The sequence below is a fragment of the Serinus canaria genome, chromosome 1A (assembly GCF_022539315.1).
Source record: "Serinus canaria isolate serCan28SL12 chromosome 1A, serCan2020, whole genome shotgun sequence".
NCBI classification, from domain to species: Eukaryota; Metazoa; Chordata; class Aves; order Passeriformes; family Fringillidae; genus Serinus; species Serinus canaria.
The window spans coordinates 31,468,616-31,482,817 of NC_066314.1; the positions used below are offsets into that span (position 1 = coordinate 31,468,616).

A 14,202-nucleotide genomic window follows, 5' to 3' on the forward strand; every position below is an offset into this window, starting at 1 on the left:
TTTTTGGGTATTCTAAAAGAATAATGTCTTCTACTCAGATTCCACTGTCTAGATTTCACAAATAAAATTACAAAAAATGAAAATACTTTGGTAAGAACAACAGAGACAGAGGTTTGTAAACCTGCTATAACATGAGACAATGTAATCACTAAAGAATCATCACTTTTCAGAGGAATTCCTCACGAAATAACTTTTTTACCTTTCCAGATGAATGTAAAGAAAAAGCATTGAATGTTAAACTACAAAATATAAATGTAAACAGATTGTGCAATTGCATTGATTGAACAACTTTTTAGATTATTACACTGATTCTTTAGTCTTCAAATAGAGTTGAATGTTTTATCAACAGCTGTAGTTCATGCAGTCACGCTACAAATGCAGATGGATGAAATCTGATGGCAGTAACTTTAGGCGAGATTATATTAAAGTATTTCCTTTGCTTTGAAATATCTGACTATTACCTACTTACTTGCAGTAATTAGGCTGTGTTTCAGTTTTTTTAATGGCATGGCAGGTAGGTAATCAGTGCACTAAACTTGCTGCTTGAGCTATTGTGTCCTGTAGCTTCATGCTGCATGCTCTTAAACCCTCACACAGGTAATTTTAACAGTGCAGAAGTCCTACTGGAAGAGCCCACATCTCCCATAAAAAAATCACATTAAAGATATAACTTGCAAATTATCCCTATCCCAGTGAAACATTAACTATGAAGCATTCATGGTCTAATAAAGTCATGACAAGATCTCCAGGTGACATCTGTACTTTGAGCAAAACAAATGCTGTTTAAAACAGAGTTTAACCGTGGTTTCTGAAAATGCTAAATGTCGTGGTAGGCCATATGTGTTTGGTCAGTTTCACTTGCTGACACACACATGGTTATTTTTCTTGCTGAGTGTCCTAATCTAATATTAGTTATTCTGACTATTACTGTCTGTCAGACCTAATAGTTATAATAGTGTACACAATTAGGTAAAGTAATGCTTTGAATTTATCAGTTGATTTCTGAAGCACACCTTTAGAGATTCCATTGAACTCTTCGGTCTAAATCTGTTTTCTATTTAGTAAGCTCTGAGTAAGTCAAGGAAGTATGGCAGAATCAGTCTTTTGGCATCAATGACCAAGGATAGCAGATTACTGTGTTCCTGATAGAAAGCTGGTCATGATGGAAGGCTTGTTTTCAAACTCATGCTCAAGTGTGTTCAGATTGAAAATGTGATTACATTTTCAAGTGGCTTATGCACAAGGTTTTGAACATTAGTACTTACCTGAATTTATGTCATGGTGTAGATGCATACAGGCACAGCATGGCAGTTAAACAGTGACCTGAAAGATCAGTGTACTGTTGTGCAAAATTAGTTGCATTGGAAGTGTGGAGTTGGATTCAGTTTAAGCATTGGAGTCTAGTTGCCATTTCAAAGGATCCAGATTTCTCAGCTGTCAATCCAGAAAAATGCATGAGCTGTTTGTAGGTCTTATGTCATATCTGCCAGCATAGGGGAGCTATCTCAAATACCCAAAGGAGTTTCAAATGACACCTGATGCCTGTGTTTGGGACTGAGTGTTCTGTACTCCTTTCCATACCAATAACAAATAGAATGAAATTATTTTCATTAGCCAGCTGTCCTGTTGAAAAAATAATATTAGATAAATGCTTTGTTAAAATATACAGGAGTAACCATATAGGTGTGGTTTTAAGCCTATTGAGACAGAAAATAGTTTTGTTTGGGCCTTTTGTTTTTTTTCTTTTATCCATTTGTGTGAGGCAAAATTTCTTCAGGAATTATCCCTTCCTTAACAGGGCTGTTGTATAGACATGTGATTTCTGTAGATTCACAGATGCTGCTTAAACATTACAGGTCATCTTCTGACCTCTTTGAGAGATAAGTGGCTCACCATCCATGGATTGTAGAGGAATAGAGCTATTAAGTGACTTGCCCAAATTAAGATGGTGGGTGAAAAAAGTTGAGAGGAAGGAGCATTGTAATAGATGGAATACAGAGTGTAATGGAATATTATTGAATCTCAGTGAATACTAACTTAAATATCAGTCTTTTCTTGATCACATATCGGCAAATCCATTAAAAAGATGGAACAGAAAGCAATCTACTGATATCTTTATTTCAGTTTTCTTACTACACTTTTTGTGGTAGGTCCTGGTGATAGAACAGAAGAATGAGGATGGAACATGGCCAAGAGGTCCTTCAACTCCTAAGTAAGTTATGAATTTGTCATGTGATTAGTTTGCATATTATTTTGCTTTATGAAAAAAAATTTTTAAAAGTGGCATTTTGTTTTGAAAATCAGCCTGCAGATATTTAATTGAAAGTACACCTGAATATATTTGCTGTGTCATGCATTGTGCAACATAGCATAATAATGGTGAATTCCTACATATACATTGCTTAACTTTGTTGATTTCAAACAATGACATACATGATCCTCCTTGAAAATGGAAAAAAAAATCCATAGTAGAAAGCTGTAAAACTCAGCATATTTTATTTAGATTTCTGTCTCAAAGCACAGTGTATCTGTTAGGTCAACACAGATTTTATCAGTATTTTTCTTACATGTAAATATTTTCATGGACAGCTTGTTCCTTTTGTCTCCAGAGCATAATATTTACCCAACAAGTTTATTTGAATTGCAGCCTACATTACTGTCATGTGGCTTTTATTCTTCGTTGGGCTGTCATCAGTTAATGCAGAATGATGTTGGTTTTGTTTTCTCTTTTTCCTACTGCTCTTATGAAACAGCGCCTTGATAATGGCAGGTGAATAGAAAGACTTGTGTATTTTTCTTCATTTAACTATTTTTAATGTTATTTTCAGTATCTAAGTAATTTTCTCTTGATTTTGAAGAACAGTTGGAACCATTTAATTAATATGATGTCAGGCTTACAAATAGTTAACTGTGTTTCTTGCCTTTGTTGGCTGGTTCTTGATCATATCTTTCACTAAAAAGTTTAAGTTCTTTTAAGTTCTCTTTATTCCTTTTGAGATTATGTATGTGTGTAGTTAAAAGTCACTGTTCTAAAGCATTTTTATAGTATCATTGCTTATCATTTGAAGGACAGTTTTTCTTCATCTTTGGTGTTTTATCTCCAGCAGTTATGTTTGGAACACTATTTTCTATTAAGCTATTTGATAAAGTCTGAGTTCAATTTAAGATTAGTATGAACAGTATAATCTTGCTTATCAAGATGTTGTAACACAAGGCTTTAAGGAATGTGTAGCAATAGAAAGAATGGGATGCTAAGAACTTGAAGTTTAATCTGTGACCTCAATAAACATCTAGTAGAAATTTAAATTCTTAGTCAAATTTTAGATGCATCTTTGAAAAATTAAAAGAACTTACATAACTCAATGTCATGGATTATTTTGGAAGTTTTTGGTTGGAAGATATTCTGGTGATGGTATCTGTTTTTCTTCTGCCAAACTTCTTTTCCATTTTATTGAAAACATTCAGGAGAAGTATATAAATTAAAGACTATCTCCTGAAAAATGTCTGATCTGGGGACAAGTGAAATGCTAATTCAGAGTGCTGGTGTCAGAGAATGCTGTAAGTAAACCAGCAATTGAGGATGAATAGTATTACTGTGAGATTAGGTATGGTTTTGAGATCTGGCAGCTATCAGAAAGTTGGGAATTTGATATTCAAATACACTGTAATAATGGAAAGTTTGCAAAATTTAGTGAATTCAAATAGCAGCTTCAAAAAAGCCAGGACAGGTAATAGGACAGGTTTTTACATCTGTTTAAAACTTCATGAACAACCTAACAAATGTTTAAAGGGATAGAAATATTAAACTCACTTTGGAGTTTTCTGTGTGAGGTCCATTAGGAGTATTAAATTGTCAACACAAATAGCATATATCCACATACCTGCCTCAATGTCAATGGTCACACAGTGGCTCAGTGCTGAAGTTACCTCTTTGTAGTGCTTCTTTTTGAAGAGCACAAACTATAAACAAATTCTGACATCAAGGTATAAAAGGCCATATTTAGAAATGTCAAAATATAGGATATTGGAAAGCATGAAGGATGATAAAGCTTAAAAAGGCAGGATCATTTCAGAACATGAGCTAAGCTTTTCTACAGATTCACAGAATAGTTGATGTTAGAAGGCATCTCAGCAGTTTCTCTGGTCCAACTCACTTTCTCAAAGACAGAACACCTAGAGCAGGTTGTTTGGGACTTTTTCCAGATAGGTTCTGAGCATGTCCAAGGATGGAGGAGGCTCTACTGCCTTCCTGGAAAATCTGTTACACTGTTTGGTAACTCCTATTTTGAAAGAAAGTCCTTATATTTATAAAGAATTGCTAATGCTACAGCTTTATACCTATTGCCTCTTCTTTCAGCGGACATGACTGAGGAAGGTCTTCCTCCATCTTCTTCATTCCCTCACACTGGTTATTTATACGTGTTGATAAAATTCTTTTGGAACCTTCTGTTCTCCAGGTCCCATCTTTCAGCCTTTCCATAGAGGTCAGATGCTGCAATCCTTGATCACTTTTGTGGTGTCTCACTTGACTTGGTCAAGGATATCTCTCTCTCTCTGGTATTGAGGAGCCCAGCACTTCAGGTGTCTGTAGCCAGTTCTGAGTGGAGTAGAAGGATCACCTCCCTTGACATACTGACAGTGCTTTTCCCAGTGTAGCACGCTGGGCCAAGGTGGTTGGCCCAAGGACACACTGCTGGCTCACGTGCAGCTTTTTGTCCAGCAGGGCCCCAGGTGGTTCCCTTGCAAGCTGCTTTCCATTTGTCACCTGCCCACACACCCACTTCTTCCTAGTGTATTGGTTCCTGGCATTGTTGCTCCCCAGGTGCAGGCCTTTGCATTCCTCTTGACTGGACTTCAGGAGGTTCCTGTTTGCTCATTTTTCCAGCCTTTTGAGGTCTGTCAGAATGACAGCATAATCTTTATTGTGATGACTGAAAAGGAGAAACAGTAAGATGGAGAGATGTTCTGCACATTTTCTCTACCTCTTTCTCGCAGAAGCATAACAGCAATTTTTATATTGCTTCTTTTGGCAGTTTTTCTGTATTCCTCCTACTACAGATGATGATTGCTGTCAGTTTTTCATGAGAAGTGTGTTAAATGTGTGAGCATCTTTCCTTCTGCAAGAAAAGAATGTACTTACTTTGAAAGTGGCCGGGTTGGGACCTCAGTACAGGAAGAAACAATTTTGAAAATGATAATTCTGTTTTTCTTCAGAATATAATGAATTCGTATGAGAAAAAAAGATTGAATATCATCATAATTGTCTCTTCTTCTGAAATTAGAAAAGAGTTATTCTGAGATCCTTTTCATGTAGGAGCAGAGACCATGCTATACTACTTAAGTTCTGCACTGTGTTCAAGCTTGCCAGTTGTTTTATGTGTACTGTTCTTCTAACTTCTGAATTTACTTAATTTTGGAAGTAATTGCAATATCCACTGTAAAAACCCTGCATAATGTAATGGTATTTGCTATCATGTCATATTTTAATGCTGCTTAAAATGTTTGTGAGTCTTGGGTTTTTTAGTCTGAAAGTATCTGAATGTGGTGTTCTTCAAATGTTCTGAATGTGAACATTCTTCAAATGTTCACAGGGTTAGTCAGGTTTAGGAATTGCTGGATTTTTTGCTTTCCAAGAGGTTGTTTATATCAGCTGCTGGGATGTTTTTTGCTCTGGGAGGTTCACTTCTGTGAAACTCTCTGTTTATTCTGGAATGTCTTAAACATCACCTGCTCCCAAAAGAGGTATTGCTCATCAGTAATGATCTTTTTTGGAGAAAATTTTGTTATACTAACATGTCTGACAGTAGCTGTCTCTTAGTGTCAGACACATGACAAATTTATACAAACGTACAGATCCCACTTGTTTTTGTAGTTTAGTTGCTGCTGATCCCAGTATTTAATGAAGATTTGAGATCTCTGTGCAGACTTCTTTTAATCTGTGTCCTTATATGGGAAATTATTCCACATGCAGAAAAAACAGCTAATCCTGTTTGAATGGTTTATTATTGTCAAGATGCTGGTTTAAACTAAAAAATGAATATAATTTTTAAAAAATCCTAAATTGTAGTTCAAATTACTTGAAGAACAGTACTACAAAATCTAGTTACTTATATTCAGGAAAAACTGTACATCACTTAAAACCTTTCAGCCAATCTGTGCTTTTAAAACTTAAAAGCAGGAGAAGTGAGGAACTCAAGTTTTGTTATTCCACAGGTTACCAACTGAATAGCCAGGACAGGGTTTCTCTTCATTTTCTGTTAAGAAGTTGTTACCTGTTTATATGCAAATATAAAGCAAGTTTGGGAAGCATACAAAAAGCCCTAAACTAGTAGTTTATTTCCTTCTAATCTTATAAAATTGTTGTAGCGGGGTTTTTTTAGAAAACTTAAAAACAAGTTTTAAACCTACTGATACATCCTATTCTTTAAAAGTGCTTTCTATATAGTAAAAAACTAAGAATTTTTAATTACCTGTCAATCTATATCTCTGTGTGTGTTTTAAAAGTATTGGATTTCATTCTGATACTTATTTCATTTTGATATCACTGTGGAATAAGTCATCCTAATCTAATAGCTGGCTACTTAGTATAATTTACTGTTGGCCTGCTGTTAACTTTAAAACAATTCTCACATGTGAAAGGGAATATATTGTTGGTAGCATTTTTTGACCCACAGAAAGGTGAGATTGCACACATTCATAGCTTAGTTCTTTTTCTCCTTGTAATAATAATTGTTTCCTTACAATTTTTTTCTGATTTTTTTTCTGGTTCAAACTATAGACCTTTTTATCTCGGAAAAGCATTAAAGGCCCTTTGTCAGTTCTTTTCTTTTACTGGGTTGGACCCCATAATGTTTGTTAAGAGGAGGGAACAAGAGGATAAAAGATGTTTATAAGTCCTTTTTAAAATAATGTAATGCCCATTTATCCAAGTTTTTAGGAAAATATATCCATGAATTTTCAAAGGAAAAAGTGTGTTTGGGTTTTTTCCCTGAGCAGTTATGCAGACAGATGTGCCTATCTACTGACTTTTCTGTAAGAAAGAATTGTGGTGAGATATAGAGCTAACTGGGGACTTACTGTCATGTCTTAAATTGTATGAGCAAGAGCTGTCAGCTTGTTTGTCAGCCAAGAGGCCGGACTGCCATTTGCTGATAAATAGTAATTGAGATAACCACGTGTCTGAGCTCCTGAGGATAAACACCAAACATTGGTGATGTTAAACAGACATTTTCAAGTTAGTTTAACAAACATGTTCATTAATACAAATAAATGGAGGTTTGAAAAACTCTTAACAAATGCATGTCCTTAATGTTAATTTTTTTGAGTGATGAATGTTAAAATATCAACCTTTTTTACTGCAAATTCCCCAAAGAAGTGTGATTAGCTGAATTAGTTAGGGTTTGTAAGAAGAGACTAGTTTAACTAAAGCTTGCTACAAAATTGTATGCTAGCCCAGTCAGAGGTACAGCTTTAAGGAGGAGCATCCTTGGTAGTGGAAGGACCTCTTGAGAAAGTATCACCTAGTTCCCCTACTCAACGCATGGGAAGCTGTAGCAGATTGCCTAGGACTATATCCAGGTGTATTCCTTGTTTAGATGGAATTTTATTTACTTTGTTTTATACCCATAGACTTTGGTCCTTTTAGTGGGCACCACTGAGAAGGTTCTTGCTTCATCTTCTTCATTCCCTCCCATTTGATATTTATATAAGTGGTAAGATCGTTCTGGAGCCTTCTCTTCTTCAGGCTGAATGGTCTCAGCTCTCTCAGCTTCTTCACATAAGTCAAGTGCTGCACCTTTGTGGTGTCTCATGAGTCTTGCTCCAGAATATCCCTGTCTTTCTGGTACTAGGGAGCCCAGAAGTGAACCCAGCACTCCAGTAGCCAGTGTCAGTAGCCAGTTCTGAGTGGAGGAGAAGGATCACCTCCCTTGACATACTGACAGTGCTTTTCCCAGCGTAGCACACGGGGCCAAGGTAGTCGGCCCAAGGACACACTGTCTCATGTGTAGCTTTTTGTCCAGCAGGGTCCCAGATGGTTCCCTGCCAAGCTGCTTTCCATTTGTCACCTGCCCCTCCAGGGGTAGGACTGAATGGTTTTCAGTCCATCTCACTGTCCACCTACGAAACCCATGTTTGTTCTGCTTTTCCATGAGGGTGTTGCAGGAGACACTGTCCAAAGACTTAAGGAAGTTGAGATAAACCACACCCATTGCTTCCCCCTCATGTGCCAAGATAGCCTTCTATGAAGAGATTACTATCAGGCTGGTTAAGCAAGGTATCTACTACTGCTTTCATTGAGACACTTTCTCTTCACATCTGCCTTGGATCAGAAGCTCCTTGTTCATCCAGTCAGGGCTCCTGCTGCCTTTGCTTAGCTTTTTACTTCTCTGGATGGAGCATTATTGGGCGTAGGGAACTTAATGATCTTAGGGGTCTTTTCCAGTGTAAATGATTCTGTCACTATCATCCAGCTCTCTTGGGGGCCCCTCTTCTCTCCAGGCTGTATCCCATGGCACTTGTCCAAGCAGATCCCTATAAAGTCTAAAGTCTGCTCTGCTGTAATCCAGGGCTGTGTTCCTGTTTTCTGCCATGCTCTCCCTCAGGATCTCAAATTTCACCCTCTTAAGGTCATTTTGGCCAAGGCCCCACCCTTCACATTCCCAGCTAGTTCTTCCTCCTTGGTTTTAAGTGTCAGATACAGTTGAGAAGCTCTCCTTATTACCTCCTCAGTCGCCTGGATCAGATAGTTGTCCTCATTGCATCCCAGAACCTTCCTGCATTTTTTTGTGCCCTGTCATGTTGTCCTACCAGCAGGTCCCCTGTAAGGCCTAGGGCCTGTGAATGGCTTATTCAAAACTCTTATCTGCCTTGCTTTATCCTGATCCAGTCAGTCTGGGTGCCCCCAGAGCAGAAAAGTTTGTTCTAGCTGCAGTTGCTTTTGCTGATGTCCATATTTATCTCCTTGCTGTTGGTCCCTAGGGGAGTTCTAGTGCAGTTTAACCATTGTTAATGAAGTATGTGGGCAAGTATCTAATGTGAGTTATCATTTATTTTGGCATACTACAGTAATGTGGCTTTTATTAATCTATCTTTTGCTGTTAAAATGCTAAATTATAATAAATAATTTGGGGGGGGGGGTTGTTTGTCACATCATTAAAAAGTTACTTTTCAGAATTACCTGTTAGTTTCTGCTGCTGTTGTAGCTATGTAGAGAATTTAGTTTACTCTTCTGCATTTGAGAAGCAAGCCATTTACTGATTTAGTAGACCTTAACTGGTTTCCTCTGGTTTCTTGTAGGTTTTATATACAGCAATTATACATTGAGTTTTAAAATCCAAAACTATATTGCATTTGAATTTGGTTTAAATTATATAAAAGCTTAAAATTTGTTTTGAGAAGTTCAATTTCAGTTCAAAATTATTCAAATCAAATAACTTATTCTAAAATAAATACATGTATGAATGTTATAAATAAATACTGTTCTGGATTTAAATGGGATTAAACTGACTTCAGTTTGGTATCTTTTGTGGACAGTCCGTATTTTACTTCTCTGAAGACAGTATTCAATGAGAAGGATTTAGATTGATAAAGGAAATTACAGGAAAGCTTTGTGAATGTTGATCAGAATACATGAAAAATTAACTAACATGTTCTTCATATGATGATACATAAAATGGTTTAGGTTGGAAGGGACCTTAAAAGCTGATCTGATTTCTTCTCCCTGCCACCGGCAGGGGCACCTTCAAATGGACTGAGTTGCACAGAGCCCCATCCAACCTGACCTCAAACACTTACAGGGATGGGCCATCCAGTTTCTCTGCCTGTTACAATGCCTTACCACCTTCACTAAGAAAAATTTCTTCCTAATGTCTAATCCAAACCTACTCTCTTTCAGTCTTTCAGTTTAAAGTCACTCCCTCTTAGTCCAATGACCACATGCCCTTGTTAAAAGTCCCTCTCCAGTTCTTGTAGCCCACTTTAGGAACTGAAAGGCTGCTCGAAAGTTTCCCCAGAGCCTTCTCTTCTCAACCAGCCCAGGCTGAACAGCCCCAGTTCTCTCAATCTGTCCTCATTGGAGAAGTGCTCCAGACCTCTGATCATCTTGTGGCCCTGCCCTGGACTCAGTTCAACAAGTTCATGTCTTTATGTTGTGGTCCCAGAGATGAGCACTGCATTCATTCCATGAGGTGTCACCCTCGCCCTGCTGGCCCCACTGCTTTTGAGGTAGCCCAGGATATAGTTTGCTTTCTGTGCTGTGAGCTCACATTGCTGGGTTGTGTTGGGCTTCTCATCCACCAGCACACCCAGTTATTTCTCTTTAGGGCTGCTCTCGATTCATTCTTGGCACAGCCTGTACTGGTGGTTGGGATTGCCCTGACCCAAATGCAGGACCTTGCATTTGTCATTGTCAAACTTATGAAATTTGCATTAGCACATCTCTCAAGCCGGGTCCCTCTGGTTGGCATTCCCTCCAGCATGCCAGCCACACAACACAGCTTGGTGTCAAAAGCAAGCTTGGTAAGAGTGCACTAATCCCTCTGTCCATGTCACTGCTAAGCAGCACTGATGCCGTACTGATTTGTGAGGAGCACCACTGATTTCCACTTGGACACTGAGTCATTGAGCACAACTCCTTGAGTGCAACCACCCAGCTAGTTCTGTGTGCATCAAGTAGTCCACTGTCAGATCTTTGTCTCTCCAGCTTAGAGACAGTGTCTAATGCTTTGCAGAAGTCCAGACTGAGGATATCAGTCTTCCCTCATTCACCTATTTGGTTTTAGAAGGTCAGCAAATTTGTCTGACAATATTTGCCCTTAGTTGAGAGCACATTGGCTGTCACTGATCACCTCCTCAGTCTTCCTGGTTGGATGGCCCATAGCAGATCCCCACTATAATCTTGTCTGTTCTTGCCCACCCTTTATTCCCTACGTATAAGGGATCATGGATCCGTAAGAGGTGCTTCCAAGAGGTTTCTCTGCCTGTCCTTCTGAAAGAGTCTGTATCTTTTCATTTCAACACTCCAGGAATGTTATTCATCCCACCATTTATTTGCCAGTGATGGCAATAGGATCATTCCCCTCACAGGCATATGCGCATCTCCAGCTCCTCTTGTGTTTTGCCCATTCTTGTGCATTTGCATGGAGGCATTTAAGCAGGATCTTCAACAAAGCTGAGGTGCTGGCTGCAGTGGCTGGAATTCTTATGTGCTGTACTTCAGGTTCATTACTCCTGACCTCCAAACCCTTTCCAGGCTATGGGCAGCAACTCTTGCTAGCTCTGGCATCAAATTGGTGTGAGTGGTGTGGATTGAGGTTCCCTTTCCCTTGCAACTTTTCTTTTGGAAAAGGTTTATTAACAGAAAGTTGAAAATAAATGTGAAAATATACTTGGGAAAATTCCCAGTGTAAAAATGTTTCTTTCCTTATGGAGTTCAGTTCTTGAAAGGTGCTTAAAAAGTCCTGAGCATGCAGAAATTCTTCTTTTAATATAGCGATGTGTACTTCAAAGCTTTTCAATGACAGCCAGAACTCCAATTCAGTTGGAGTTACATGGGGCCCACAAAATCAGGAAGTTATATGAACTTCTTTGAGTATTCTGTCTTCCTTGGGCACCTGTAAGATTTGCTCAAGAAAAATACACTGCAAGATAGTTGTAAATATTGTATTTGTTATATTCAGAAGTCTTTGTGATGAAAATAATCACTATTCTTTTATTTTAAAGTAGTCCTAAACCACGGAGATAAATGATAATGCTTCTATTTTTGGCAAAAAAAAAAAAGGATTTTAAGAATCCAGTGTTGTGCCTAATATCCTGAAATTTTCTAACAATATTACTGAGACAGTTTTAACTAAATGGTTCCATGCTGCTGTTAAATTAATGTGAAGTATTTATCTTGATCATTTTCGTATCTCACCTCAACATCCATTTCGTTTGAAATGAAAAATGAATAAAATTCCCACATTGGAAACTTCACATTTTAAGTTTTAGAACATCAGAATATCTACAGTTGTACTTTAAGCTAAAAACAATTTTTTTTTTGCACAGTGGCCAGTGCTTTCTTTTGGTTTTTAATAGCTCTGTTTCTTCAACGAGTTATGGAAGTTCTAAGTACTGTGAAACATTTCAGGTGTTAAAAGGCAGTTTAGTCTCTGAGGGCTGCATGTCCTGGGTATTTTTAGTGCTTTGCCCACTTTTAAAAAAGTATTTCTTTTCCATGCTTGTTTATCTGCTTCATTCATTTGTTATCTTTCTTTCACAGCTTTTAATATCTCAGCATTTTTGTCTAATTTATCATTTTCATATTTTTAAAGGTCCCCAGGTGCATCCAATTTTTCAACTTTACCAAAGATCTCTCCATCTCTATCAAATAATTATAACAACATGAACAACAGAAAGTAAGCAATATACCTTAAAACATTATTTAATTAATTACCCCAATGTAATATAAACAAAGTTCAGTGTTTTATAACTCCTACCTTAAGGATTTTGAATTGCTTTGCAATATTTGGCTTGTGAATTGTTATTGGTTACTATTTAATAGTGTAGGTAAGGCTGACACCAAGAAATAAAACAACATTACAAATGTTTGTAACTCTTACTCTTCAGCAGGGAAGACACTAAACAGAATTTCAGCTGTTGTAAGGAAAGGTATAGACTTCATTTAGAGTTTATAATTCTGAAAATACATTGTTGCTATTTTTTTCCTGCCTGAATTTAAATGGACAGCAAGAAAGGTATGAAGTACTTATCCTTATGGCGATCGGCTTTTCCCTCATTTGTTTCTCCTAAGGTATCAGAGCAGACTATGTGCCATTACACTTTGATATCAAATCATGACAGCTGAATTGTGTTAGCTGTAATGTAGCCAGGACCTTAACTTCTCTTTCTTAGTGCTAGAAGTTTGAGAGATCAGGCTATGTGCTTGACTATTGTAGTGAACAAAGGCTTATTAAGAGACTTGTCACTTTTGCTTGCTTTCTTCTTTATATTCCAAATTAGAAGGTTTTTCAAATAAATAATGTGATAAAACTCTAAAAGAAGAGCTTTCCTATTGCATTGGCCAACTTTTTATGTAATTTTGTTGTTGTTGTTACTGTACACAACTGTGAAAAAAGTTGGTGAATATAGAAAAACATGGAATTATTTCACTTTAACAGATAATGGAGCATCTTTCAAATGCTTGAAACCAGAGAGCATTCATCTTTAATGCAAGCTGGGGGAAGCTGAAGAACCTTACTCTTACAATTCATTCACATTTTTAGTATTTTTCTAAACGTGCATTTTGTGATCACATTTGAAGATGTTAAAAATAAAAAGGTGACATAAATATTAAATATACTATATCTTCCAGTTAAATACTGCATTTATCAGAAGTGATTTTTCCTAAGGGGTGAAGTGTCACTTGTGCTTCTACTAATTGTGAGTAGCCCCAACCCTCACTGTTGAAAGTTGAAATCTGTGTAATTAACTGCAGTCTATTGTACTGTGTGACTGTGAAGTAAATAAGAAGAGTATTGTATGTATGATTGTGAAAAGTTACTTGATCAGAGCTGAGCCTCCAGCTGAGAACTAATTTCTTCTTCTCTTAGTGTTTAAGCAAAAGGCAGTGGTATTGCCAAACACGACACTTAACAGTGACTTTTTTTTGGGGAGCTGTGATTTTAAATCAAGCCATCAAGGCTTTCTTATTTTTTTTTTTTTTATGTTACCTTCTTGCTGGAGGTATAGTTACTTTTAGGAGGCACTTATGAAACTTGTTGCCAGCTATTGCAGCTTTTAAAGATAGTTTGTTCACATGATTTACCTGATTTTAATTTTATTTCTTGGTTTATTTTGGAGCTAAAATGTGATTTGGAGTTTGGAGGTGTGTGTTTGTTTGTTGTTATTTTACAAGTTATAATTTTCAATAGAAATACGTTTTTAAAAGGAAGTCATATAGGTTTCAAATTTGGTAAGGAATTGGTCCTTTTAAGTGATTTAACTATAACTTAAGCATTTGTTAATCAGTCAATAGGTACAGGTACTCTGTAGTATTATGAAATACCAGTCATTTTTCTTTTGTATATCAAAACACAGTACATCTGGATGTTATGTGAGACAGCTATTCAGTGCAGAAGTATATGCTTTTCCTTACAATGCAGTAATGCAAATATGATGGCTTTAAAATATTTTTTAAATCACAAATTAATAATTTAATACAAG

The 14,202-nt window shown here is 37.0% G+C and overlaps 1 protein-coding gene across 4 annotated transcripts in view; it reads left to right on the plus strand.

The window, feature by feature from the left end:
* The window catches only part of USP15 (ubiquitin specific peptidase 15), a 61,463-nt gene that overhangs the window by 22,619 nt on the left and 24,642 nt on the right, over positions 1-14,202 (plus strand). For 2 of the 4 annotated variants that reach the window (XR_007780841.1, XM_009095047.4), the window contains exons 6-7: positions 2,151-2,212; positions 12,312-12,395. Coding sequence is in view for 3 of the 4 variants with exons in the window: in XM_009095047.4 (XP_009093295.1) it covers positions 2,151-2,212; positions 12,312-12,395 (146 nt within the window). In the remaining variant the exon portion in view is untranslated. Of the gene's footprint in view, positions 1-2,150; positions 2,213-12,311; positions 12,396-13,157; positions 13,177-14,202 lie in introns of those variants that run through there. The other 2 variants (XM_050988038.1, XM_009095048.4) reach the window with 2 other exon arrangements.